Below are 27,731 nucleotides of genomic sequence, written 5' to 3'. Positions count from 1 at the left end.
ACAAAAGCATCACATATCATCATTTTGCAACATGTGAGGTGGCTTCCTTCAGGTTGGCTCCTGGGACCAGCAGGGCACAAAGGCACAAGAACCATCACCTGCCTATGACATAAATGGAGTAATGAGAAACAGGATAGAAAACGACCTGTCTTAGTGGAAAAAACTCTATTCCTGTTTTCTAGTCAGAAAAGAAGTTGTCCAAAGCTGTCCTTTTATGGTGGTACTTTAGACAACTTCTTTTCTTACTCTTTTTTCATTTCTGTTGTTGTTGGCTGTTCTTTATCTGCTGCTTTTAAAATGTTAAGGGAATTCTAATTTTAAGAATTCTTACATGATTTCCAGAAAACTCCTCAATAGATGACTTCAAATGTGTTGATTGCAGGAGTAACACAGATATATAATAGGGTGAACTAAAATTTCTGAGCTAAACCACCCCAAATATTTTGCCGCTTGAAATATTGAACCAAGTCCAGTGGAGGATTTGCATTCATTTTTCATCCACCTAAGCCAACAAAGTTGATTTCTGTTCCAAAAATAGTTACAGACACGTGTTGTTGAAGCTGTCTTCTTGCAGAGTTAACCACTCTTCCCTTTGGATTTTTCCGACAATGTGTTGAAACTGTGCTATGTGTTTATTGCACATCCTGGAAGTGAGAGCCCAGCAATTATGGAACACAGGGACAACCTTGAAACATGTCGAGTCCATGGAGAAAAATATTTTTACCGTTAAATAAGTAACAGAGGTTTAAAAATAACCTTCAGTTGTCTCCCTTGACACAAATACAAAAAGAACATTAATTTCTGGCTGAGGTTAGAAGAGAGCATACATCTTCTTTTTTTTTTTTTTTTGCCCTCCCCCCCCGCCCCAAGCAGTTTACCTGAAAGGCCTTGCACAAAGGCTGTATAAATCATTCATGTAACCCAGACCTGAAAAATTTAATACAGCAGGAAGAACACTGTACATTTGGTCACAACGAAAATTAATTTTGCAAAATATTAAGCCTGTCTGGGCACATTGTTTTGTCTTGTATATTTTGGATCAAATTCACCTTTGATGTAAGCACACAAATCTCACTTCAGTCAAGAGAGACTGAAACTGACTTCGACTCATTGTGTTTAGATTCAGGTGCCAATCATTTATACATTTAGTCACAAGAGAAAATCTGGGATTGAAGCCTGGGGATAACTTTTCAGTCTTTTGATTGATAGTAATTGCAAAGCTGTGTTTGTTTTGAAAGCTAGAGTTAGTAGTAACCAAACTCTACATTTTCTAATGATCTAAGGATTTTTAAAGTTTTCATATGGCACTTAGATTCAAATCATTATATGAAACATTTTTAACATGCAGTGAAATAGATGACTAGTACAACAGACTAAATATTTGCTGAATAACATAGCTGAAGCTATAGCCTGAAGCTGTCATGACTAATTATTAAATATGAACTTAATATTTTTGAGAAATCTGAAATATGTCAGATGTCAAGAAATGGTAGAATCTTACCTGCCTGTGCACTGAAATCTGTAACAGTTAGTGTTTTGGAAATAAAAAGTTGAATCACCTGTGGTTAAATATGCAAGCATTAAATATGTAAAGACCCTCAAAATTTTATGGTGTTCATGAGCATAAGTTGTGTTACCCTATAGGTAATGGTGTTAATGATTTGCTACTAGGAAAGTTGGAAAGTCCTTTTCAGACTTTAATAAACATTTGTGGGTGAGAATGAGTTAGTGATAGATTTTTCTATTTTTGGAGATGCTACATGTCTTAAAGGCTTTATACTAAATATACTCACCTTAGCACCATCCATGCCACTTGTACTATTGCATTTCACAGTCCTTCAAAATGACAAGACCATAGATATTTCCTTAAAATAGTACTTCTCAAGCTGTGGGTTATAGTCACTGGAGACTTCTCACTAGATACTTCAGTGAAGGTCATGTTGGTTTAAATCTTAAAAAACGTCCTCCTAGATATAAAATCAGTTCTTTTTTGTGTTAACTTGTTGCTAACGGTAGTGGAGCGCCTTCAAAGAAAATAATAAAAATATACCTGATTGGCTACAAATACCTGAGATAGACACAGAATAGACCTTTAATTTCTGGCAGCAGCTCATCTCTGTAATGTAGAGCAATCACAGATTAAATATAAACTTTAATCACAGATTCTCAGCCCATTGAAGTGGATAACAAGATTAGTCTTCCTGATGACACAAACAATTAATTATACTAAACAGCAACAAAAATGCACCCTCTGAATATTGACATAATATTTCAGGGTGAAACAATGTATTTTGTATTAACAAGTCCAGCTAGTCAAAATTTTTTAACTTAAATCAGATTCAAGATTCTTCAGTTTTGAAAATGTTTGGTGAGGGGAGTGTTCTATATTTTTTTAATAGGAATTAGTGGGGTTTTTTTCCCCCAAACAGAATAAGTCCTTAAGTATCCAAATACTAATAAAATCCCACTCAGTTTTAACAAAGCTAAATATGTTTGTGAAGGGACTTTATTTCTTAAATCTGTGATGTTTGCTTCGTTCATGATTTGCTTTTTGCATTCATTTCATTAAAGAGAATTAAGTAAGCTATGCTTAATTTTAAGGCTCAGGTATCCTGGTATCTGAGGCATATACTGAACATTGCTAGATTTATGTCTCCACAGAGAAGGGTTAAGTTTCAAATCTAACTCTTTAAAAATCTGCAAGTTACTGGATTTAAGTACAGTGTAACTACAGATAAAACTTACAAGTGATAAATGTTAATGAGAGCAGAGTAGACTTATAATTATGGAGGGAGGATATGTACGTTTAATCTTTTCTTGCCTATGAAAAGGTTCAGATTAAACAAAACTCCATCACTGGGGAAATTTTTCTTTCTCCATTGTTGCAGTAAAAGGGAAGTTGAATTTATGGGTAATAGTAAGAGAGAAATCTGCATGAAGCTTGCTTTGACGTATACCATGGGACACACTATTTCCTTGTAGAAGATTCGTAGCAGATCTCTTCTTTTATGATACCAACAGAGAAAATGCTTTAGAAAAAGCAAATGAACTTCCATATTATTACTCCGAAGTCTTCTTTGCCTCAGTTTGGAAAGCTCATAACAGTGGCAAGATGTAGTCAGCATTAGGCAGCCTTCTGGTTGCAGCTGAGAAAGGAATAAGGCATTTAGGAAAAAGAATCACTTCTAAACATAGCTGTTAAAAGAGAAGGTGAAAGTGGTTTTATAGTTGAAGTATTCAGTGTCTTCTGCAGCACAGAATTATTCCCTCTGAAAAAGCAACTATAAAGTGCACAGGAACTGGTAATCCAGGTTTTCCTGGATCTTTTTAAAAAGAAAATACAGAATTTGTTTGGTTTGCTTTCCATAGATGAGCTCCATCCCACCTTAGCAGAAAGGTATTTTGGGGAATGTTCTGCTTTTGTGCTTTGAAGTAGAAATTTTACCCTGGGTGATTCCTCTGGCACATTTGCTGATTTGTCTGTTTTTCAGGTATTAGAAACTGTTACATAATAAACAGAACCAACCCTTTCCCAAGCTGCTGTACAGGGGAGGTCTGCTTAACTGCAGTCTCCCAAAAGGCTTGCTTTGGTGTCTTCAAGTCTGTTAGCTAAAATGTCAATATCTGTTTAGTGGTAAAACCTTCAAGATATCATCAAAATGCTAAACTGAGAACAAATTGTTTTCATTGCAAATGTGTGTTACAAAATAACAAGTCTTTTGAGCATTTATCTTTGTAAAATATACTCTTTTCTTCTTTGTCTCTCTGTTCTTTCCCACAACATATGAATGGTGTTTACATTTGAAGTCTAAGACACTAATGAGGAAAGTGTAGAGGAAATGGAATAATAACAATCTGAATTAAATATTGAGAAACTTAAGATATATTGTGATAATTTTCAACTCCCATGACATCTTTTCATTTTTTATTCTATGCTGTTAACTCTTACAATTTTTGTTCTCTGTAAAAAATAGTTTTCACATCTTTTAGCTAGCTAGGTGTCTTCATATGAATGCAAATATAGCAAGCCAGGTGACCTAGATCCTTTTAGCATTGCCATACAGAAAGAATAAGGCAATAATAAGCTGAGAGAGAGACATTTAAAGCAAAAAGCAGCACTGCTCTGACCCTGTAGATTCCAGGTTTTAAACTTACTAAGTGGCCATGAAGTTTTTAGAGGTATCTTAACTTTGTATTTTGTATGATATAAATTAAATAAATGCAAGTTATATTAAAGAATCCAGCTATGTGTGCTGAAAAGGAAGTCTAACCCAAAGAATACGGTGAACTATTTCTCCAAAGCATCATAGTTGCTATTTTACATACTCTTCATCTGGACAAGCAAACTGTCTGGCAGTATTCAGACTCTTAAAAACTGCAATTTAATGAAAAGATACACTTAAAATTTCAGTCTTATTAAGTGACTTCGCAGGAGAATAACCCAGAGATGAGCATTTTTCATAAGCAGAGCTTGTGCTTCTATGGCTTACAATGTGATTTTCACAGGTGCAGATGTCTGATTTCTCCTTATCTAGAGCATTTTACAGGCATGGACAACTAAAATACTGACACCTGGGACAGTCAGTGGGGAACTCTAGTGAAAGACCCAGCTTTCAGAGGTTAATCTGAAATGCTGACTTCAAAACATCATCCCCACAATCAGCTTCTAATGTCTCCAAGAGCTGCAAGAGTAGAGAGAACCCAGCACAGTTATCTGATTACTCTTTACTCCCAGGGTTGATTTGGGATTGCTGACCTGATGTGTCTATTCTAATGCAAAAATCTGTGCCCTTGCAGGTGCAACCTTCCCAAACTGTCAATGAGTTCTTGTGTTTTCTCTTTGCCTAATTAAGTGCCAAAAACACTTCAGATCCTCAGAGATAGAGTGTTTGTATTTGGTGGTTTTTTTGAAAAGGTGTAAAGTTATTGGGGAGATAAAAAAGAGGGAAAGAGAATAACATTTTCAATTGTGTTACAGTGCAGTCCTTCAGGTTTGTAAGAAATTAGGCATCCCTGCTCAGCATTAGCCCCTCTGGCTTGACCTGTCACTCCTGTCTGCAGACTTTTCAAGCAAATGTGGCTGATTTGAACCTCATTCATTATGTGAATCTGTGATTTTCAGCACGTTGCATAAGATTAACTCATTTTTAGTTGTCATGTGTCCTGTTGCAGATCCTCTTCTGGGGATGAAGTAACAGTCAGATTAATGCTGTTAATGCCACTTTAATACACATGAGCGTTGCCTGGCAAGGCTTGAGGGAGTGACATTAGAAAGCGCTAAATTCAATAAATGAAGTCTGATATGTAATAGCATTTCCAGCACTGACATAAAAGCAGACAAGTTCAGGCCCAAATTCATCTCTGCATTTTAGTGATACTATACCACTTATTTCTGTGGCCTTGCCTGTCAGAAACTAAAAGTAAAGTTTGACCAAATGTAATGTTTTTTTAAAAAGTTAAACTAAAATTTGGATGTTCCTGTGTTTCCCTCCGAAATTCATTTAAATGATTTCTACTACAGTGTTTCTTTCCTCTCTTGTATCTGGCTAGAAACAGTGCAAAATGTCAATAATTTCTAGTAAAACTTTTTAATTACTATTTTTTTCTTTGTACTTGGTGTGAAATTTATTTATGAAATATAGTCTAAACTGTTCTCAGAGTATGAACTTCTAAACTCCTAAATGTCTTTATTTGGAAGTATTTTGGATATGGTAAACATAGCTGAGTTTGACAACAGCAGTAGGAACAAATTAAGTGAGGTTGATAATGAACAGCTTTCATAATAACCAGAACACCACTGTACTGCAACCAGTATGGTCATGCAGATGATACCCATGGTATGCAGCCACCACAGCAATCTTGTTCCATTCAGCTTTGCAAATCTAGCTAGAGCTGTGTATTTAAAGACCAATCATAGGTATCACTGTATGACTTTGAACTGAGCCTTTCCTCACTGTCCCTTTGAGTTCAGGAGGAATTCTACTTGGCAAAAATAGGTGTTTTGTTATCACAACTTTCATAGATGCAGAGGTATTTCTCCATGTGTCTTAGATATGTTGTTTTGGCTGAGTTATTTTCTTTTATTTAGTCTTCTTTTCAGAGTCTTACTAAGAATTATTTTTTTTCTTTAAGCAAGAATTTCCAGTATACAGACAGTGTACTAAAATTCACATGGACTATTACTTGTAGTTGAATTTTAAGTTATTATTCCTTGAGAAGTTAACCGGGAAAAATAATGAGGCAGACACCTTTATTTAGACCTCTAGGGTTTTCTAAATAATCTTTTAAAAAATTGGTCCTCAGTGAGTCAGTAACATTCATTAATGAGTTACTGACTGGAGTGGGTACAGAATTATTCTGTAAATTTTTATAATCTCTCTTAGTATTGCTGTTCAACTGAGAATAATATTGTCACATAAAAAAACTATTTACAGAAACCCTTAGGGAAACAATTAAAGTAAAAATGTTCCAACATATATTTTTATTATGTTTTTTTTTCCTTTTCTGATCAGGGAAAACAGTGCCAGATTTTAGTCACACATTTAATAAGATGCTCTTAATGGTGGCTTTAATTTATTCTTTTTCAATATTAAACCATCTAAGAGAGAGTTATTAGAATCAACATAGTTTCTAAGTTTACTGAACCAGAGGCATCTCTGTAAGTTAGAAAACTGTCAGTTTAAAACACATAAGCTAAAAGCCCTCTAATGTTGTGACCCTCGGTAGCCCAATGGAAAAAGTATTTATTTCATTCAGTGTTATTTTCTTGTGTGGGAGAGCAACAAATTAAAACAACTAATTCAGTTCACTGAACAATATTTAGCAGAACTTCAGAGACTTCAATTAACCACTGTTTAATAAAGGTACTAATCTGTATTAAATGAAAGCCTTCAAGGGCTCCCTTTGAAACAATGCATAAGTAGTAATCAGCAAGTCCTGATAGAGGGGCCTGCTGGGGCAAATAGCTGGAATGTGCTGTGTAATCAAATTCCAGGAGATTTAAACCCACCAAAAAAAAAAAAATATTGCTCAAGCCTCTTTTAAGTAAAGGATATTTGGGTTATTTTCTTCCTAATTCTAATATCCAGCATATTAAACAAAATAATTACATTAAAGTCCCTATTTGAAAGTCAAGTCAAAACAGGAAAGTAATTTAAAAATGCTTACATGCCTTCCTTGTGAATGACCCCCATCACACAACTTTGAAAATAGTAAGACTTGCTTCTCAGCTTCCATCCCTGTACTATGAGAAGTCATTACACTCAGAAGCTCTAATTAATGACAATTTTCATGCTTAATTCCTTCCAGAATCCTTTGGAACATTGCAAGCTGAACTCAGCATACAGCACTGGAGAGCGGCAGTGATTTTTATCCTGTCATGTGTACATTTGTGTGTATGTAGAATTGAATAGCCTTGTAGATTTCAAGAATATTACTATAAGCACTACATTGTCTTAACAGACAATATTTGACTTATATTAATTTAATGAAAGGCCCATACTATCGTGCTTTCCAAAGTATTTCCAGCTCAAAGAATAAGGGTCTTTAGGTATGTTTCTGTTCTAATTTCTGACATTCCAAATCTTAGAGGAGGTCTCATAGAAGGTAAAAGTGAAAAAAAAAGAAGAAGATTTCACATCACTTTGTCTAGGAACTCAAATTCCAATGCTGTTAGCAGTGGATGAGCAGACTGACAATTTTGGCACTCGTGTTTGGCCCTTCAGTGAATCACCAACCCCACCCACCACCCTTCATGGGGTGACAGTGTGAAAATTGTGGTTCCCATATGAGTGATATTAACATTTTACGCTACATGGACTAAGCCATGTCATATCACAGCTCTGCTTTCTCTTGTGTACCTTTCCAAGTAAAAAGAGTCAGCTATGACTACCCAGACTGACCAGCTGACTCATAGCAACATTTATTTTCATTGGCCTGTAATCTGAAACTGAGATCAAGAGTGGTTTAAGAAAGTCAGTTAACCTTTATGAGAGAGAAAGAAGGACTGTCTAGCCTGTAGAAGATATTTCAATACTACACACAAAGTTGTTCCTCAAAATGTGTTAATTCACATCAAAATATTTCACTGGGTACTGAAGGAAAAAACAGAAGATAAAATCTACAAAAAAGTAGAGACAGTTCTCTTCTTCCTGTCTTCATGTTCAAATGTCTTCACAGTGGCTTTCCAGGTTGTTTCCTGTGATGGTGCAAAAGTAATCTTAATCCTCTGCAGGTGGATATCATCCACGACTATTAGTTTAAAATTTTATGGAAGAGAAATGGGGCTCAATCCCAGAGAGTGGGGTTGTTGAGTGATGAAAGTTTACAACTTTTTGCCCATGAGTCAGAATCTCTTTCCAAGGCTTCAACTAGTGTATTCCTGTTTGCTGTTTGCTTCTAGTTTGGTGTAAAGGGGTCCTGAACCGCAGTGGTGTTTTATGCTTATACATGTACATTTACAGTTCCAAGAGTTTTTGCATTAAGGAATATTGCATGTGAAAGAAGCATGATTTTCTTGTTGAGACCATTTCTGGCAGTTGGTACATGAAACTAGTTCAAAGGAGTCAGCTGTTGTGGCTAAAAGCACAAGGAAGAATAGCAATGTGAAAACATGGGGCTTGTTTTCCTCATTGCTAGGCTCCAGTCCTTCAGATTTTCTGAAGTCATAAAACTGTATGTTGTCCACAAGCAAGAATTTGCAGGATTTGAGATTTAATGAGGCCCACCCAGGTTCATTATAAAATTGTAATCCTAATATTAATTCAAGGATTAGAAATGAAACCGTAGAATTGTTTAATAGTCTTGTTAACTCAAAGTCAGAACAGACTGAAAGAAGGTCTTTCAGTAAGCTTTCAAACATCAAGCAAAGGTACCTCCCTGAATTAAAATATGATGGAAAATCCAATTAAATATTTGCTATTATCTATAATGTAAGTCATAATTATGTGCTGATACACAACATGGTTAATAGGATTAAATTTTGATATAGGTCACCTTCAAAGTTATTTTTTGCATAAGAATTTAAAACTAACTAAAATCCTGAAAGAGATTTTATATCATGTCTTTTCCTTAAGGGATTCAACAGGTTTAACCAAGTTTCAAAGTTACTGAGAATGAGATACTAGCTTTTTTTTTCAACATTCCTTTTAAAGTAAGACCCTCTGTTAAGATCAAACAAGAAACATGAGAAGTACCTACGTAATTTATATTTCCTGTGATTTTCTTTTCTTAGTCTGTGATTGAGTAAGAATTTCTGCCTCAAAGCTATTCTTTTTCTTCCCACTTGACCCTGAAATAAAATCATGAACCTTTAAAACATCTTATTTGGTGGTTGTTGCTTTGTTATTAAAGAATATTATGTGTTTACTTTTGTTTAAGCCACATAGTTAGGACTAGGGAGAAAACAGGAATAATGGGTTTACATGGGAAAAAAAAAAAAAAAAAAGGTGGTAAGACTTTTATTACATGCATCTTAGAAAAATGGGTGTGCTTTTACAGTCAGTCATACTTGAGTCAGAGAGTGTTTGGAATAACTATTGCATTGAATATAACCAGTTAGATTTTACTTCCTTTGCCAATTAAGAAAATGCATGTTGAGGAACAACCTATGAAATTTCACAGTCCACAGGGAAAAAGACAAATAATTATTGTACGCATGGAGCTATATAGCAAAAAATACTTTTCACCTAACACTTACGTAAAATTTGGATCATAATATAAATGATAGGTTTATGTACTTTTTAATTTTCTCTCTCTGAAATTTTCCTGTTTTCAGAATGCTATAGGGCTCTCGGTCGAACTGCATTTTTTCTGAAAGGAGGAAGAGTTGGTAGCACTATTCACAGTGATCTTTGTTTTTCAATTGAAGTTGAATCAGTATAGACAGTTGACAAAGGGAAGGAAAAAGCAAAGTTGCATTGCCAAGGGGAGTAAAGGAGCAATGATCAACTCTGGAGCACACAGCCTGGATTAACAGTATCATAGTGTAATAGACGAAGGCCTGCAAATTCTCGTGTGTAATTCTGATTCTAACTAGAAAGTTAAAGAAAATTCTTTGGCATAAAACAAAAGGTAATTCCTTATCTCTTGACCCTAGGAGTTAGGCTGCTAGTTTTTGTTTGAGGGATTTTTACATCGATGCAGCAATTTAGGTCAAAAAATAATATTTAATCTAAAACTTTATTTTAAAAATATTGACTTACATATTCCTATAAAGTTTTGGTGGAGAAACATACCTAAAAAACAGAGGTATAAAATCTTTGTAGTTCTATGAGGGTCTGTCAAAGTATTTCAGATTTGCTGGATTGTGACATTTTAAATATGCTGCTTGCATCATTACACAATTGGACATGCTTCCTCCATGGCAGTGTTGTATGTTTAAAGCATAAACAAAGTGCATAGAAACAGTTTCTATTCACAATAGTTGAATTAGGCTTTATCTGACAGTGCTTCAAATTGATCATTCACCCGAATGGCTTCAGAAATGCTCATATTCTTCATTACTCACAGTTACGCAAATATGCTGTAGATAATACAACCCAACTATCTATTTATAAGAAAAAGAAAGATTTTTATAAGAAAAAATTCTATACATTTTTACTGTGATTATCATTACTTCTGACTAAATCAGGAATTTAATAATTAGATTATACTTTAGTTGTGTTTTTCTTATTTGTTTATTTATTTGTTTTTTTTGTTACTGAACTAAAATGTTGCATTAGGTGGACAACTGAAACTTGGATGTTATTTTTCAGGAAAATCAAGTGTCAGAAATCTCTGAGCATTTAACAGAGGGAAAAAATGCTTAATATACAGCTAAGCCCAGATTATAATAATTCCAAAATATTATAACACCAAAATCCCTAGGAAATAAAATGTCAACATAATACCAAACCTCATGGGAGTGTTTCTACAATAAAGGTAACTTACTGCAGGGAGAAAGTTTCCTTTCTAAAAAACGGGTGTATATAAGATTTGCTATGTCTTTGCTAAAGCAGCTGGCCTCGGAACACTTTTAAGGAATAAAATATTTTTCTACTTTCTGCCCTAACCCTGCCTAAAAACAAAGGCCACTAAGGGTTTCATGGAATAAGATCTATCAAGCAGCACAGGACTTTTTCTGATATTTTCCTTCACGTTGTGCCAGATAAGGCAGAGAAGCAAGGTCTGCACTAAAAGAGGATTAGCTATTGGTGCAGTTGTATGGAAAGATCCAAACATTCCAAAGTGGGGTTTTGAGGAAAAGAGTTGCTGTACTCCTGGCTGTAGGAGTTATTGCAGAGGCCAAAGGGCTGCTCTCTCTTCCCCTGCTCACCTCAGTGATGCTTCTACCTTCTTCCTAGAAATCCATCTGCTCTTTTTGTTCTGACCAGACATAAGCAGGAACAAGCAACAAAATTGAAAAGAAAGTACTTCTTGTAAAGTATCATATGTCTGGTTGCTTTTCCACTCCCACTTCATGCCAACAAAGTAATAGCTCTGACTTGCATGTAAACCCTCAAGCTCAAAAGCTTGTCTTTACTTTCCCTGATTCACCCTCATGTTTGGTGAAAGGCAACTGTGAGTCAAAGTCAAAATATGCATTTTGATAATGTGCTGAGAAATACGTTCCTTAGCTCTATAAAGGCTTGCTAGGATTCTACTCAATTTTGTTTCAAGTCTTATGCCACTGGCATCTTTTGTTAAATTTCCTCCTGTGTTATTAAGGGCTGTTCAAAGGAGTAGATTTGTTTTCAGTTAACCATATCACTGAAATCAAAGCTAACAATGGATCTTATAATAAAAAATAACATCCAAAATAAATTTTGAAACAGTTCTTTATAATGCAATTTGAATGGCAAGTGTGAAAGAAATATTGTTGTAACTTAATTCAGAGTAAGTCCCCCATCTCTTAAAAACAGCATATATAAACAACCTAATTTCAAAAGCACTCTTGTCAAGGCCACTCTGGCTACCAAAATCTAAATGGCACATGGGGGGCTTGACACATGCCTAAAACATATCTCTCTGTTATTTGATGTTTTCAAGGGAAAAAATCTGTGAAATCTGATGCGTAAAGCATTGCGAAAAGAAAAGTAAAAAACACAACTTTTTTAGGACAGAAAATTAAATAACTGCATATATATAGGATTTATGAAATTTATTACCTATGTTTTGTATAATAAAGATGTCAAGACTGATCCAGGATGCTACCCCTCGCACCTTCCAGCACAGTCTGCACACGCTGATGAATCTAACACAGAGGTAGTTAAAAGAACAGCTTAGAGATCCTGCCTGAAGTTTAACCACCGTCTGAGGACCATGTTGTTCATCTGGCATGGTGTGTTTGTGAAGGCTAGAGGTGGTGAAACCATGACCTCAACCAAAGCCTCATGACAAAGGATGCCTGTGGGGCTGCACTGTGCAGGAGGCTCAGAAGGGACTTGAGAATAACTACAGGGTTGTTAGATGGGATGAAATGTGAACAGTAGCATAAAATTGGTAAATTTGGATGTTTAGGCTTGGGGAACATCTGGAATCCTCATTCCTTCAGATCCTTTCATACAATTATGTACAATTTAATTTTAATTCCTTCATCAGCTCAACACCCACACAGGAGCTAACAAAACCATCTCAATCTAATGAAGGAGCAGACAACATTAGAGTTGTCATACATTTATGGGGTGGAATGAATAGTTTAGAAATCAAATACTTCAGACCAGAATTAGATGCAGTGCAAAACTCCTACATGTGCATTTTAACCTCACGATTTCTATTAGACAGTAGTGAGATCTTGCTTAATGTGAAGGTTATTTTGTTTCCTTAGTTTGAGGAGTTATGAATAACGTTATACTTTTCAGAATCCCAAACCAATTTTAGTACTTTAAAAGATAAATAATCTGCCAGCACTAACTGGCAGAAAATATTTCCTATGTATTTTGTTTTCTAGTTATGTATGTGCAACTATAGACTTCTGAGATATCATTTTTCATTATGATTTTTTAGACTGCATTTGACATAAATTAGAACATCATATAGGTTTTTTGCTGTTCTGCTAGACTTTGATTTAAACAGCTTGGTTTTTTCAGCTGTTTTTTACCGTTAATATTGTAAATTCTTCACTACACTGAGGGGAAATACTGGAGTTAAGCTAGATACTTCTGTGAAGGTGCTCAGTAGTGGTGGTCCAGAAAACCAAATCAATCTCTTATTGGAATATTAGGCAAAAATTAGGTACCAGACTAGTGAATGTCCACCTGCCACAACACCAATCTGCATTTCACCCCTACAGCACAGTTCTGATTCCTCCCAGAAGGCAAGGCAATAAAAAGTAACAAATTATTTCTGTGTGAGGAAATAAAAAAAAAAAAAAACGGTGTGAAGAGAATGGATGGGAATTGACTGTTCACTGCCCCTCCCAGCAATAAACATCATGGGAAAGTATGAGGAGTCACATTCAAAACAAACAGAAGGAACTGATTCCCTCTGCAGCAGGAACAAGGATATTAAGGATACTGAAAATTTGCAAGGAATCAGCTGGCAAGTTTGTAGAAGAAAGCCCATAAAAGGTTGCAGAACTTGTGGAAATCACAACAATGCAGGAAAACCATGAGCAGAAAATAGTTGTTAGCTGAGAAACTCTTAGGGAAAAGCATTATATACATTTGACATGTTTTCCCCTTTTGTAAACACCTGTGTATGGCACTTGTAGAAACCTCGTAGTGGTCTGGATGAACCCATCATCTGATCAAATAGAGCCTTCATGCTAGAAAAGGTTTATTTACTTATTTAAACAATTTTAAACCCACAGCAGATTTGTGAAATCATAAACGTATCCAAAGAAACCTCATGAATGAAATCAATAGGCTTAATTCTTCCTGTCATATGCTAGAGCCCATAAGAAGCAAACACTTTTTGAAAGTGTTCTTTACAATGTATCTTTCATTTTAATGGCATTTTCCTTAAAATTTTCCTCTTGCACTTCTGCTAATCTTGAGGAGACCTCTAGGAACCTGGATATCTACATCAATTTTCTAATCATTCTCTCTAGTTCTATTTAAAATGTCTCTTAAGCTTTCCAGTTAATTTATCAATAGCATGGCTAATAAGGACATATGCCTGGTCTGTATGTTGTCTTGAAAATATATAAAGCTTAAACACATATTTTCATAGTAGTATTAACAGAGAAGTAACATTTTCACTTCTGTGTCCTTGCAGTAAGAAAAATATCAGATATAATTACTAAAATCTTATTTAGTGAAAAACTCGTGATTGTTTTTAAATTATTTTATTTCTTCTAAGTACAGTATAAAAGCTGCAACTGGTAAACAATGCTAACAGATAAATTCTGTAACATACTGTAACAATAAATGCCTGCATTCTATGTCATCCTGTTCTGTACTCCTTGATTTTCAAGACAATGTACAAAATCATGTACAACTTGATTTTCAAGACAATTCAGCATTGTTTTTGTAACAAATCTGATGATAAAGGGCTTGGGAAATCTGTTAAAAAAAACCAGTAAAACACGTAAGTACAGCTCTAATGGATAAAGGCCTGATTACCAGCCTCTAAGATGCTAGTCTGTTAGACTAATAAATGTCTGTTAGAAAATTTTGGGACAGTGTAATGATCCCTAACTTAATGTCCAGAGAGGTAAATTCCTAATTCTTCAAGAAAGACATAAAAGTATTTATAATGCCTATAACTGGACAGTGTTGAAAAGAGGATTAGAAATTTGGCCTGAGCACACCTTGTAATAAGGTTACACTGAAGCATTGCCTTCCTTTGTACTAATATAGCTACAGAAGTTTACAGATACTCAGAGCCGGTGGAATTTGTATGGGTGCCCATTTGGTTGAGGAACACTAATCACTTCAGCTTGCAATAGCATTGATTCAATTCCATCACCATATGCTCCTGCAAATCCTATCTGTAATTTGCTTCAGTATTACTCTGTTGCCTGTCCAGCTGCTCTGCTCCATTGCAAGGTAGAGACAGGCTTTTAGCTACACCTCTCTTGCACCAGTAAAACCTGTCTTAGAACCTGGTTACTTGTGGAAAATAAACAAAGTAGGAAAACAGAGGGTTAGAACTGCCACCAGTTCTGCTCTGTGACTGACATAGCTAGTTTTTATAAAATGGTAAATCTTAGTGCTATTTTCAAAGTAATACTATTTCAGAGGTCAGAGTTAAGCGTCCCAGCTACATAACATGTTAAAATCTGCCAGATTTTGTCTTTCAGAAAACTTCTGTTCTTGATTAGTTTTTAATATTTGCCCTCATCTTCTGTGAGGAGTCAGTACTGGGCTCATTGCTAACTGCTTTTTAAGTCTTTGTTTCATTAACAATGAGTTGGGTTGAAAATGTAAAGACTGTGTACATTTGTAGCACCAAATGAACAGGATTGATGTCTGAAAACACAGCTCTCTTTGCGTATTGGTTATTTCTTTATTAGTCCTTAAAATAGAGGAGTGTCTATGGCACTGGTACTTGCATTGCCAAAGAGTCATAGATTAATGTATCTTTAAATTAGCTGTGGCAAAGACATTAGTAATTACCTGTAGCATCGATTGTATATGCTAACTCTACTTAAGTCTCTATCTATAAAACATCCTTGTGTCATTGGGTAGCACATGCAAATGAACATAACCATAATTTCTTTTATTGATTTCTTGAGACAAAAGATGTAACTTCTGCCCCAGGTCACTTTGCAAGCTGAAACCTGCAAGCTGAAACTAGAATCTTGTCAAGCACTGTAATTTCACTTCAAAGTCAATTACAGTTTTTGCTTTTATCTTGGTTGTGAGATCTTTTCCTTTCATCACCTCACTCTTTCTCCACCCTCAACCAAACCAAATTCCCTAATGTTAAAATGCAAGCTGTCTTTACCTGCTGACTCCCTAGTTGTATTCTTTACCTCAGTGAACTGTTTACTAATTGCTTTCTTGGCTGCAGCTTTAACCTTTGTTGTTCTCCATAGACCGTCTTTGGTCTGATCCTGTGTTTAAGAAAACTCACAAGATACACACGTGGTCTCTGGTACAGAAACTTCCTAGGTCATAGCTTTGCTAAAATAGAATGTGTATATATACACATGTAATTGCTAGGTACTAGGGGAAAAAAAAAACAAAACAAAACAAAAACAAAAACAAGTGGGTTTTATATGAAATGATTGTTCATCAGTGTTAATATCAGGAGGGTACAGTAAAGAAGTAGTCCCCAAATTTTTTAGCAGTCAAGTTTTTGTTTAAATTAACAACTTTTAATTATGCTGAAAACAATGCAATTGCTTGTCTCTGAAAGACAAAGACTTGTGGTTTTGACTTTCTGAAAAGTTACATGCACTACAGTACAAGAATTGTGGTGAGAAACAGTGACAAAACCCAGTTTCTTTGGAAAAATGCTGTTGTTGATTATTTGCAATATGTTTCAACTGTGTATAGATTTCTCACAGTTGCCTAATAAACACACTGTTTTCATTCTTTGGAGATTAACAGTTTCCCCTGTGTTCTCAGGTTCTTTCTAGCATATTACAGTGTTTCTTTTGAAGGATTGGTTTTCCTGGGTTGAACTTAAGAACTCGGAGCATCTTATCACACTTTCACCAGCTTGCTTTCTCAGGGGGAAAAAAGAGATGGGGAAAAAAAGCCCATCAAGGCTTGTGCCAGTTAAATCCAAGCTCTCAAGGGATTTGTTTTTCTTCAGGCGTCAGATTAGATGTTCAAACCAAGCAGCGTTGTGGGGCCACGGGTCAGTGCCCACTGAACCCTTTAACGAGGCTAATCCCACAGCAGCACATTCCAAGCGGCTAATGGGTGCAAGGGCTCTGCTGGCACTCACATCTCTGCACTGGGGGCAGAGTGAGAGCCTTGTTCAGCCGTCGCAAATGTGTTATTAGCAATGACCATCAGTGGCGAAACGTGGAAAGCAGATTTTGCTCCAGGACAGACTTAAACACCAAGTTTGATGCTCAGGTAAAGAAGAGGGAGGGAAAAAAAGTGTTCTTGGTGGGATTTTACAGCTAGGTTAATAAAGGGAGAGACTGACCTAGGGAGCTAAGCTATGAATAAACTAAATTCAAGTATGGCGTGCATTTTATGAATTCCCTGTGGACTTTAAATTGTCTTATGAATTAATACTAAAGGAGTATTTATGAAATAAGAGAAAGAGAAGATAAGCTTCTTACTCTACTAGTCTTGAATATTCTTTGCTGCAATTTTCTAAATTTTTTATTACTTTATAAATTGACATTATTAATAAGAGTTTAATGCAGACAATTTAGTTCTGAATATGTTTCTTTCCTGATGTTATGCTGTTATGAAGCCTCCACAGCAAGTAACATAATTTATTATATGTCTGAACTTTCTACTTCATTGTAAATTATAGCTGTCACAGGAAGATAACTGGTATGGAACAGTAAAACTAGATGCTTTCTTTCAATTTTGGAAAGATGAAGAAATATGAAATTAGTAAATCATATATTTTGGCATCATGACTCAGTTGGGTAGAATAGCATATTGTTTGAGGTCTAAAAGCTGGCAAGTATTTTTTCCTGATGTGAATAAAGGAGTTTTTCAAATCAGACTATTTGTGCAATATTACCTTTGATGAAAATTCAAATGCAAATTATTATTGTAATATTTAACATATCTATGTTTCTTTTCTACTTGCAAAGACAATATCAGAAAGAGTAGGAAAACAAATTTTGAATGTCAGTTTATTGGTTTTTGAAAGCTTACTTCTATACCTAAAGAAAAAATTTTCAGTAAAGTACCTGTTATGGCATCTTTTTGTATTGCATCTTGAGAGAAACTTAGCTAGTGACCATTAAGACACTAGTTCTATGTAATCAGGAAATTTACCAAGGTAAATTGTTTTCAGAAAAGTATAAAAAATATAAGTATTTATTAAAGGATATTTAGAAGTTATAATAAATTACAGCTTCAAGCTAATCTCTTCTATGTAAAGTAAAACTGGTTTAGCTTCTTCAGAATTTCTGTTTAACTCTCCTTTGCTTAAACAAAACAAACCTTGCCAACATTCTATAATATATTAACTTTTTGTTTGCTACGGTAAAGAAGATCAGTCAAATACAGTTTTCTTTAATGGTTTTAGTCAACTTTTTATTTTTTCACTACTGTAGAAATGATGCCAGGTTATCTGGTATTTCAAAATATTAAGTCTAGCAGATTTTTCAAATAAAAATGCAAGGAGAAGCAAGATGAAATAGTGCTAAGTAACATCAGTGACCACTAGATCCAACAAGGAATTATCTTGTATGTGAAAGGCAAAAGAATAACTTTTTATGTGCTGGGACTGATACGTAATGGATGTAGCTGGAAATTCTTATGTTACTTTATCGTTTATGCTAGTGATATTCACTGACTTCAAGAAATTTCCACAGTTCACAGTGATTTTCACAAGTTCCAGAAGCAGAGGCTTCTGGCATTAAACATGTAAAATGAGAGGCAGATTGAGTTGACAAAAAGGTAATATTTGGTTGTAAGGTAACATTAGTTAGTAAAAGCAATTCTTAGGTATGTTACCATTTAACTTTCCATAGTAAAAAGTAACAGTAATTAGTTAGGTTACATTACATAGGCATATGTTCTGTTTTTATACAGGCAGGATACTTATATTTCCTTTAAATTGTCCGAAGTTCATTTCACATTACTTAATTCTCAGATAATTTTTTCATAGTTCATTGTTCTGTTTATACCTGCAAAAAAGCAGAGAATTTTATTATTTAAGTAGGTTTTATAAGGTTTATTTCTTTGAAATGATTTTTAAAGGGAAGTTATTAAGTGAAATAATTGAATTGTATCTGGGTGAGTGTTTTAGAGAACTTGCTAGAACTCATATGGAGTGAAGACTTCCTAGATAATTAAAATTATTTCAAAACTCTGAAAAACCTTCCTTTGTGGTTTTGTGTTTGAGGTTTGGTGGTTTGGTTTTTTTCTTTCCTACCCATCTATCTTTCTTTTCTTAAAAGCTTTGTTGTGTATTTGAAAAGTAAGACTATGCTGAGGGAAATTTCTTGCTTTTCTGTGAATATGAGGGGAAAGATCTTGAGTGTTATGAATGGGCATAGCTTCACTGAAGTGTTTCAGAGATTACCTTAGCCACTTCACCTGAGTCAATGTATCAAAGTTTTTTGTGTCTTGTTTCAGAAACAGAACTTCCTCTTTTTTTTTTTTTCTTTTCTTATTAGGATGTTCACATAGGAAACTATGTAAACCTCCATGTTAAACAGTACTCTCAGTACTTGTGTAAAAAATTGCTTTTTTTTTAAATTAGATAGGACTTAATTGCATTACTAAAATGGAAATAGGCTTTTTAAAGTATTTTCAATGAATAGGTGTGTTTTTTTATCTACCATGCAGACAGCTTTAAAGTTTGAATTAATTCTTCTCCAATGATTCCTGCTATGAGAATGTAGTTGACAGGATCAAAGTTGTCTGGCTAGTGAATATGAAAACAACCTTAAGGGCTTCTATTGGGTGCTCAATTCTAGAAAGGAGCCACAGTTCTAATGGAAAATATTTGCCCTGAGCAAAATGTGCACTGTGTGTCTGCAAAGTCAGTGAAGTTTTTTTCTTTGTTTTAAGTTTCTCTTCAGTTGCATTATAATTTGTGTTTAATAAGCAAACAGAGCTCATGGCATTTCCTTTCTCTTTTTTAGGCACAGAAATCATGGATAGAAAGAGCATTTTACAAGAGAGAATGTGTTCATATCATACCCAGCACCAAAGACCCCCATAGGTAATTGCATGCTACTTGTATGAAAAATGAAAGTTGATTGAAAATAAAAAGTCTCTCTATATGCATAAAATATATATGGATATAAATATTTTGTAAACTTATTTGTTCAGAAGGTGGTTGAATTACATCTGGAGTGATGGATTCCTACGGGCACTGTTTACATTTCAAAACTTATTCCATAAAAATAATTTAAAAAAAGATAAATCCAAGGTGGATCAACACCTGTGTTAAATTTCCTCATCTTCTTTGTTCAATATTCAATGAATTGAATGTTTACCTAAATTGGATGTGTGACACACAGTACTGTCAAAAGAAAATAAAAGGAGTAAACTAGCAATTTAAAATATGTGCTAGTCCATGAAAAAAAAAAAAAAAAGCTGATTATTTGTCCTGGTGTCATCTGAAAACAACAGAAAATGTTAACTTCATTTTGTACAGATTTATAACAAAGCATGGTTTTATTGAAATATAGGGGAGCTCAAACAAGAGCACAGAAAGTAAAGATAATATACATACTGTATCGCTTCCATACATAAAGCCTTCAGAGAGCAGGAAAGTAGAATTAAAAGAGGTTAGATTTTCTTTATAGTTTGTTTCCCTGTTCAGTTTATACATGCACGTGACTCGAATTTTCTGTTTGTTTAATATCATAGGTGTTGCTGTGGGCGTCTAACAGGTCAACATATTGGACAGCCTCCAAGCGCCTCCGTTACTCAGAACGAGAAAAATGAAACCAGGCTCACTCGCAATGACATCCAGTCGGAGAAGTGGTCCATCAGCAAGCACACGCAGCTCAGCCCAACGGACGCTTTTGGAACCATTGAGTTCCAAGGAGGAGGCCACTCCAATAAAGCCATGGTAACCATGTTTTTCTCTTAGATAAATCATGCTGCTAGCTAAAGCTGGGCATTCACAAAAAATGAACAGGATTCTTTCTTAACTTCCTGGTAAAATATTATTGGGTGGAGGACCGTAATGTATGTTTTTATGTGTCATGTGCCAAAGAGTAGGTGAACAAAATTAACTGTAAAAGCTGGAGTGCAGTGTATGAGGGGCTACCTTTATGAAGAATGAAGACAAGTTAATGTCCTGCTACCTTGATTTTTCTCCAATGGCTAGTCATCCCGCTTTTTCTGAAAAATTTTAGAATTCAACTAAGATTGCTGCCTGTGTCTGCAAACTGACAAATTTTAAATATATCTAATTCCTTTTAGTATTTCTCCAGCTATGCGTCAGAGGATAGATCAGTTAGATTCATTGGTTCATATTTCAGTGAAATAAGATGCCCCAGTATCTAATCTAGGAATTGGGAAATCCCTATTCCTTCACAGACTTCCTTGAACAAGGAGTCTATCTTCCCTATGGAGAGATACCAAAATATATTAATCTGAAGGCATTGCTCCACTAATTTGGAGAGATGTTTCCAGCACACACAGTAACCCATGCATGTATTTCTCCTATGAGGAAGCCTTCCATGAAAGGAAGAATCCCTCTGACTCTATTTAAACTACAGAACCTGTGACTTTGGGAATGAAAGATGACTACCTAGCACATCATGACCAAGACACTGTTTTGGGCAGCAGTGAGGGCAGAAGCAGAACTCCTAAGTGGTCTTCAAAATTACCTGCCCAGCAGGTTTGGGTAGTCTGTCTTCTGCACATGAATTCTTCCCACCAGGTGTCTCAGAACTGTTTTAGGGGACAGAGATTAAAGACAATGAAAATCTCAGGTACTATGCTAGCAAAAGCCAAATATTTTGGTCTACAGAGGTGCTGGAGCTGGAGTGATTACTTGAGTGGATGGTACCATTCATGCAGATGGATGGCTTCTTTTGGTAGAAACCAGAAAACACTACTGCACCAAGAAACAGAAAATCAAGTAATCTCTCTGAGAGTACCTCATACACCATATGTTCAGTTGATAACCAATCACCTAAAAGTCTGCAAGGCCATTTCTAGAGATACTCTGATTTCATAAATAACATTTGGTTAGTGTGAATAAATTGACAACTCCTTCAGCACTGAAATGAACCAGGCTGTGCTGTTTGTATCTTTACAAGCAGTGGAAAAAACCCAAAACACTTTTCATCCAAGCTGAGAAAGATTTAGAGATACAGTAATAATGAGTGTTATTAACCATATATGGATACTTTACATTAAATCACTGCTTATGAGAAAGGTAATCAATAGAGCTTTTTCAGTGATGTCTTTGAAGATTGCTTTAAAACAATAAACAGCCCTACCCAGACAAAAGTAGTCTTAGATAGCCAAGAAATGATGAAGCTTTTAGGGAAGCTGTTGCTACCAATTTCTCTAGAGGACTTCTAGTCTTTGCTGGGATTCTGATGTCTTGGCATAGTGTCAGAAGAGACAGGAGATGCTTCAAGGTATATACTGTGTGCTCAAAGAAAAACAACTGAAGTGAAACTGTGGAGGTAAATTGGAATTCAGTATAACAGAAAGAAAAATGTTGTCACAGAGTGCAGTCAGGAATGAAACCATGAGGAAGTTGGGGGTGGGGGGGAAGAAGGGAAAAAGGGACTTAAATTCTGAGAGACCTAAATAACAAATTAAAACTTAGAGATGACTACAAAGATTTAATGCTGTAAAAAATCCAGCTTTATTTTGACAGTACAGGAATCAGGAAGATAGTTGCTTTTGCAGTCTATTCATAATGATTAAACCCCATCAAAAACATAGGAAAAACCAAGTTCTTCATGAATTAAAAAGTCTGTAAGAGCTCCAGAATTTCAATCATCCAGCTAGTGGGAAAAGTGCTTCAAATTAAACAATTTGGTAAATATCTCTTGAATGGGTGTCATGCTTGGTTACCAACAATGAAAAAAGTGTCTTTCATAAGACCAAAACACAAATAAAGAGACTTGCGTATCCAGTAATTGTGCCTTTTTTAAATGAACAAATTAAAGAGCTTTGTTATAGTTTGCTGTGTTTGCTGCTGCAAATGACATGGAGGTGTCTTTATGCTCTTATTTCCAGCTCAAACATTATTTTAAGGTAGGCTGTGGTCAAAGAGCTGCCTAACTAGTTGTTGCAGTTTTATTAATAGAGATAATTAAACTGATATCTCTGAATTTACTGGATATGAAGTCTTTCCCATAATATGTAAAACTTTCCAAATCAGAAGCTTTCTATGGAAGCTGAGAGTTTGCTCAATAGAAGCAGCCAACCAACTTTGCCAGAAGAGGAGGGGAAAAGGAGCAATTATATTGAAAAATAAGGGTTAGGAAAAAAAGAACAAGTACGTAATAGTCCTTGGAAACTTTGTTCAGACAACAAATTCTCATACCCATATGCAGAGCAGTTGATCAACATGGGTAAGGGAAGAGAGATAAAGTGGAAAAGATATGATGGACTTTTTCCTTTCAAAAAATATGTTATCTTAGTTATTTTCAAGGTACTGGCTACCAAATAAAACTACGGCATGCAAGCTGATTTTTGCTGACAATCGTGGTAAGTTAATATTGTGCCTACTGGCTCATAAAGTAACCCTACAAAGCAGGAAGATTGGGCAAGCTGACCAAAATCAAGGAAAGCCTCAGGGGAAGAATTTGGCATAAAATTTTGCGCCTATTCCCTATTTAATTTCATGATATGTGTGCCCACACATGAAAATTATTAAACAAGGAAAACACAGAACTGAGTAGTATTATCTTGGTCTGTGCTAACAGAAAAACTGCTCATTTTTTCTGTGCTAACAGGAAAACTGCTATTTTTTTCTGAATCAGACTACAAGGAATTAGGTGGGGTTTATTAATGAAAACCATAACCTCAGATTTATAATTGGGAAACCAATTAATTAATGGAATAAATTAGTGCATGTAAGACTGACAGATAATTATTTTTGCCATTTGAACGGAGAATTAGATTTTAGTACCAAATGTATAATAAGTATAATTACACTTTTCACAATATAATATTGTATCAGTTGCCACCAGACAATTAACAATGGGATCTTTAGCTGTGGAAATGAAAATTACAGTTAAATTATAATAGAACACATGGATTTGGAGCAAAACAGAAAAGATGTAGATTTCCATATTGTCATAGAACTGACTGTGCCATTAATTTCAAATCCATGGCCATGAAGAACAAAAATTCCCAAACAGCATGAATTTTGCTAATGCTATTGAGTTGTTAAAGTATCTTCAGTGCAGCTGAGCTAACTTCCTTAAATCAATAATGTGAATAGCACAGGGTGCTGCAGATTGTGTAGAAACACATAGCTGAGATTAGGTAAGGCTAGTTAACGAGTTCAGTTACTAAAAGGCCCTTTCCTTCAATCTTCACATAATCACAGATATCCTACAACAGATCTGTGGTATTTAGACCCCTGTCAGTCTCATATTTTTTACAAGTGACTGATGCCATTAATATGTAGGAAACACAATCCACAGTTTTGCTTGGTAACATTTACATTGTTCTTACAGCAGATTTTCAGTTTTAACCACTGTGAAAAGATCTGAGAGATATGGATACACATTACTTTATTACACCCTTTTGCAAATAAATCAGTTAATTAATTAAAATACAGGAAAATTAATAAAAGCTAACCTTTATATAAGCTGGCTCTTACTACTTTAAGAAATAACATGTGTGAGTTTGTCTAACTATATACTAGTGATTTATTTCACTGTCAGAAAGCAATTACCAAACTAATGTGAGTGATTCCATCCTATTATGAACAATATTCAAAAAAATTTAAAAACTGTTCTGTTCATCAGTGGACCAGTTAAGACAATGTTGCTGTGATGCATTCTGTACTTGTGACCAAACTAAAACCATTTTTTTAATATGCTATCTACTTTTACACACATACATACACACGCACACACACACACACACACACACACATACACAGAAAATACATTCTTTCATTAGTTAGTGGGCCTGGATTTCATATCAACTTCTTTAAATGATTACTCTTTACAGAAATAACTTTTCTTTGATTGTATGTTTTCAAGGTTAGGTGGAAGACGGCTGTTTGAAAAGCTTTCCTGAGTTAAATACATTCATCCTCATTGAATGCATTCCAATAATATATTTAATATGCACAGTAAAATGCTAAAATATGTTTGCACCTGCAAAAAACCAAAGTTTACTTCAGTGTTATCTTCTTAACCTTTCTCATGGAAAAATGAAAGAACCAATAGAATTCCAGTGAACATAAACAGTTACTTAATATTCAGATCCTCAAAACTTTATTAAGGATATTTGGAAATTGACCACATGAAACAGGTGTTTTTCTTTTTTTAAATTATATTGAATTTTATCAAAACTATATAAAAAGCACCTTAAAAGCCATCAGGACTTTTGAGAGAAAAAAGAGATAATCCTTTAACTTGAATAAACCATGAAAAGCCTGAAAACATTCTTTCTGTTACAGTAAATTAATTCTTAAAAAATATTTACAGAATTTAAAAGATGGTGTCCTATGTAGAGAAAAAAGGGAAATAACACAGAAAAACATTTATCCAAAGCAGATTTAAATCAATGAGAGTCCTTCCACTGACTATTTAGGAACTTGGATCAGGCCAAGGTGTTAAGAAGTAATTTATACAGAACCAGTCTGGTTTCAGTCTAAGTGACAGTTTTTCTCTTGAATTCAGTGAGAATTACATCAAACCTATTTTTTATGTGAGGATCACACTTTGAGGGAACCAGTCTTTAATTTGAAGACATGTCTGCAGTTGTAGAAGCTTATTTACCACAGAGAAACACAGGAACAATGTTAGAATGCAGATCACAAAATGTTCCCTGAATAGATTTACTCTGAAAAAATGCAACAAAATTCTGAATCTCTTTATTTTATTCACTGAGACTCTCATCCGCAGTCATTCACCAAGTACTTTAATGAGACAGCTGTGCATGTGTAACAGAATAGTAATTCCACCTCTCAGGAACTTTGGCTTTTGCCCTGAGGCACTGGAGTCAAACTTGAAAGTGTCTGGCTCTTTGACTGATGATGGGCACAGTTATGTTCTAAGAGAATACTTGACAAAATACTGAAATGACAATTGGCATCAAATGGCACTCGTGCTGACTACTGCTGTGCTGGTTTAGGGATCAAAAGGGCATGACAGCTTGAACTTGATGATTTATCATTTCACCATTCTATGGTGATGTCAGTCAAGTCAGTCTGTAGGTTTTGCAATTCAAAACTGTAGTTTTACTTCCTAACTTGTCCTGCTTTGCTGGCACATAGTAACTGAACACTTTTATCCCATCCAACATCACTTCCATAAAAAAATGGCTAAATCATCTGCCATTAAAAATTATCATTTCTACAACTGACAGGTACATCCAACATGGAATTTCAGGGTAACACAACAGTGGTTGGGCTTTGATTTACATCTAAATTTTATATCTGCCTCCAGATACCAAAAGAATTTAGGAACAGCAGAAATATTAAGATTCTAAGCAAAAACTGACAAGGCTAAATATTCTGCTACAAGATGGAATGAAATTAATTTTTAGTATGGACAAAAATGTTTGTTTATAATTTAATGTAAACTTTTAAAGTGATGACAAGAGAATTGTCATGTAGTTGTTAGTTAACATGTGAAGTGATGGCAAAAAAGTAATATCAAACATACCAAGCTGAAAACTGCATTTGTAAGAGCAAAAATTAAGCAGTCATAAAAACTGAGCACTATGCACAGAAGAAAAATTATGTTTGGCACCATTGCCAAAAACTTCTAAACCAAAAAATCTTACCTATGATGATTTAAATATTAATTTACATGAAAAAAAACCTTTCTGATTTATTTTGCCTTAAATTTCCTCTTCATAAAGTAAAATTATTATAAATATAGAGGGGTTTTGCCTTCAGTATAAAGAGCAAGCTGTTGCTTGCAATAAAAGATGTCTGTATTTCAAATAAATGCAAAAAATATTTCTTCCAACTTTCTGATTCAATATGTGGACTTATATTTATGGAAATTCAAAGGTCTTCATGTATAAGAATAGTAATACATAGGCTTAAGAAGGTAAGGGCAGTGAAATCACACATTCCAGGGTAGAAAAAAAAATACTAAGGAATCAGAAAAAAGCAGTGACTATATAATATACATCTTATGTCATTTGTATCTTCATTTTAATGTCATCCTAGATGATGCAATGGCCTCTATTTTCAGCATATTTGTGTGTCCACTGCTACTATGAATTCACCTTAATTATCTTCTTAAGACTACCAGTTTGTCTTCACCAAAAAACAAAGATACCAGTGATTCCACAACAGAATCTCCATAGTTTGACCAGCACAGTTTTCATGTAGGCCCCATGAAGGATGTTCTCTCTGAATGCGTCTATGAATGTCTATCAATGGTTGCCCTTTGCAACATCAGATCTCCATAAAGACAGAAAAAAGAGAATCAGGATCAGCCTTCTTACACCCCCTCTGGTGTGTTAAAACTCTGAGAGCCCTCAAATCCCAAATTAAAAATTATTAACATCTCAATCTGGTCAGTGGTATCAGATGCCATACCAGATTTTATCCCACGCTGGAAATTGAATGAATAGCTACTGAGGAGGCAGTTCATCTATATATCAACTTGAGGGTGCATTTTTGTTGTACATGAATATTGCATTTTCTGTGTCCATTAGCTACTACAGATTTGTCTGACTGCTACATTACTAATGCACTAGGGCAAATGTGCATTCCCAAGTTCTTCCTCAGCTTTTAGTTTGACTGTGCCCCACCCCCCCAACTATTTGTGCAAACAGGCGTCTGCTTCCAGAAATGTTAAGAATGTATGTCCACTGTGCGACAACCCATTCTTGCAAAAAACTCTATATATTAACAATTTCCTCTGGAAAATGTCAAGCCCTTATTTCTTATTCAACTAGAAAGGAATCCACTTTGTTATCACATGATATTACTAAAAAACAAACCTTTGGCAAGAAATACTAATCAGACATGTCAGAAAAGGACAAAATGATTACATAATATATATGGATATTATACTACCT

The 27,731-nt window shown here is 34.9% G+C and overlaps 1 protein-coding gene and 1 long non-coding RNA gene across 7 annotated transcripts in view; one reads left to right on the top strand and one right to left on the bottom strand.

The window, feature by feature from the left end:
• Positions 1 to 27,731, top strand: part of TRPM3 (transient receptor potential cation channel subfamily M member 3) — a 411,660-nt gene that overhangs the window by 261,803 nt on the left and 122,126 nt on the right. For all 6 annotated transcript variants that reach the window (XM_027881877.1, XM_027881862.1, XM_027881869.1 and 3 more), the window contains exons 2-3: positions 19,664 to 19,743; positions 20,397 to 20,601. In XM_027881877.1, the coding sequence (XP_027737678.1) occupies positions 19,664 to 19,743; positions 20,397 to 20,601 (285 nt within the window). The remainder of the gene's footprint in view (positions 1 to 19,663; positions 19,744 to 20,396; positions 20,602 to 27,731) is intronic.
• On the bottom strand, positions 8,139 to 12,262 carry LOC114056594. The gene is made up of 3 exons (XR_003571042.1): positions 12,147 to 12,262; positions 11,315 to 11,364; positions 8,139 to 8,197 (listed from the first exon to the last, which is right to left on the bottom strand). It is a non-coding gene; the product is annotated as an uncharacterized LOC114056594 (long non-coding RNA).

Source organism: Empidonax traillii, unplaced genomic scaffold (genome assembly GCF_003031625.1).
Source record: "Empidonax traillii isolate 1590-97213 ecotype Southwest subspecies unplaced genomic scaffold, ASM303162v1 scaffold7:size3022706, whole genome shotgun sequence".
NCBI classification, from domain to species: domain Eukaryota; kingdom Metazoa; phylum Chordata; class Aves; order Passeriformes; family Tyrannidae; genus Empidonax; species Empidonax traillii.
The sequence above is the reverse complement of the archived record's forward strand: the minus strand, read 5'-3'. Positions and strand labels throughout refer to the sequence as shown.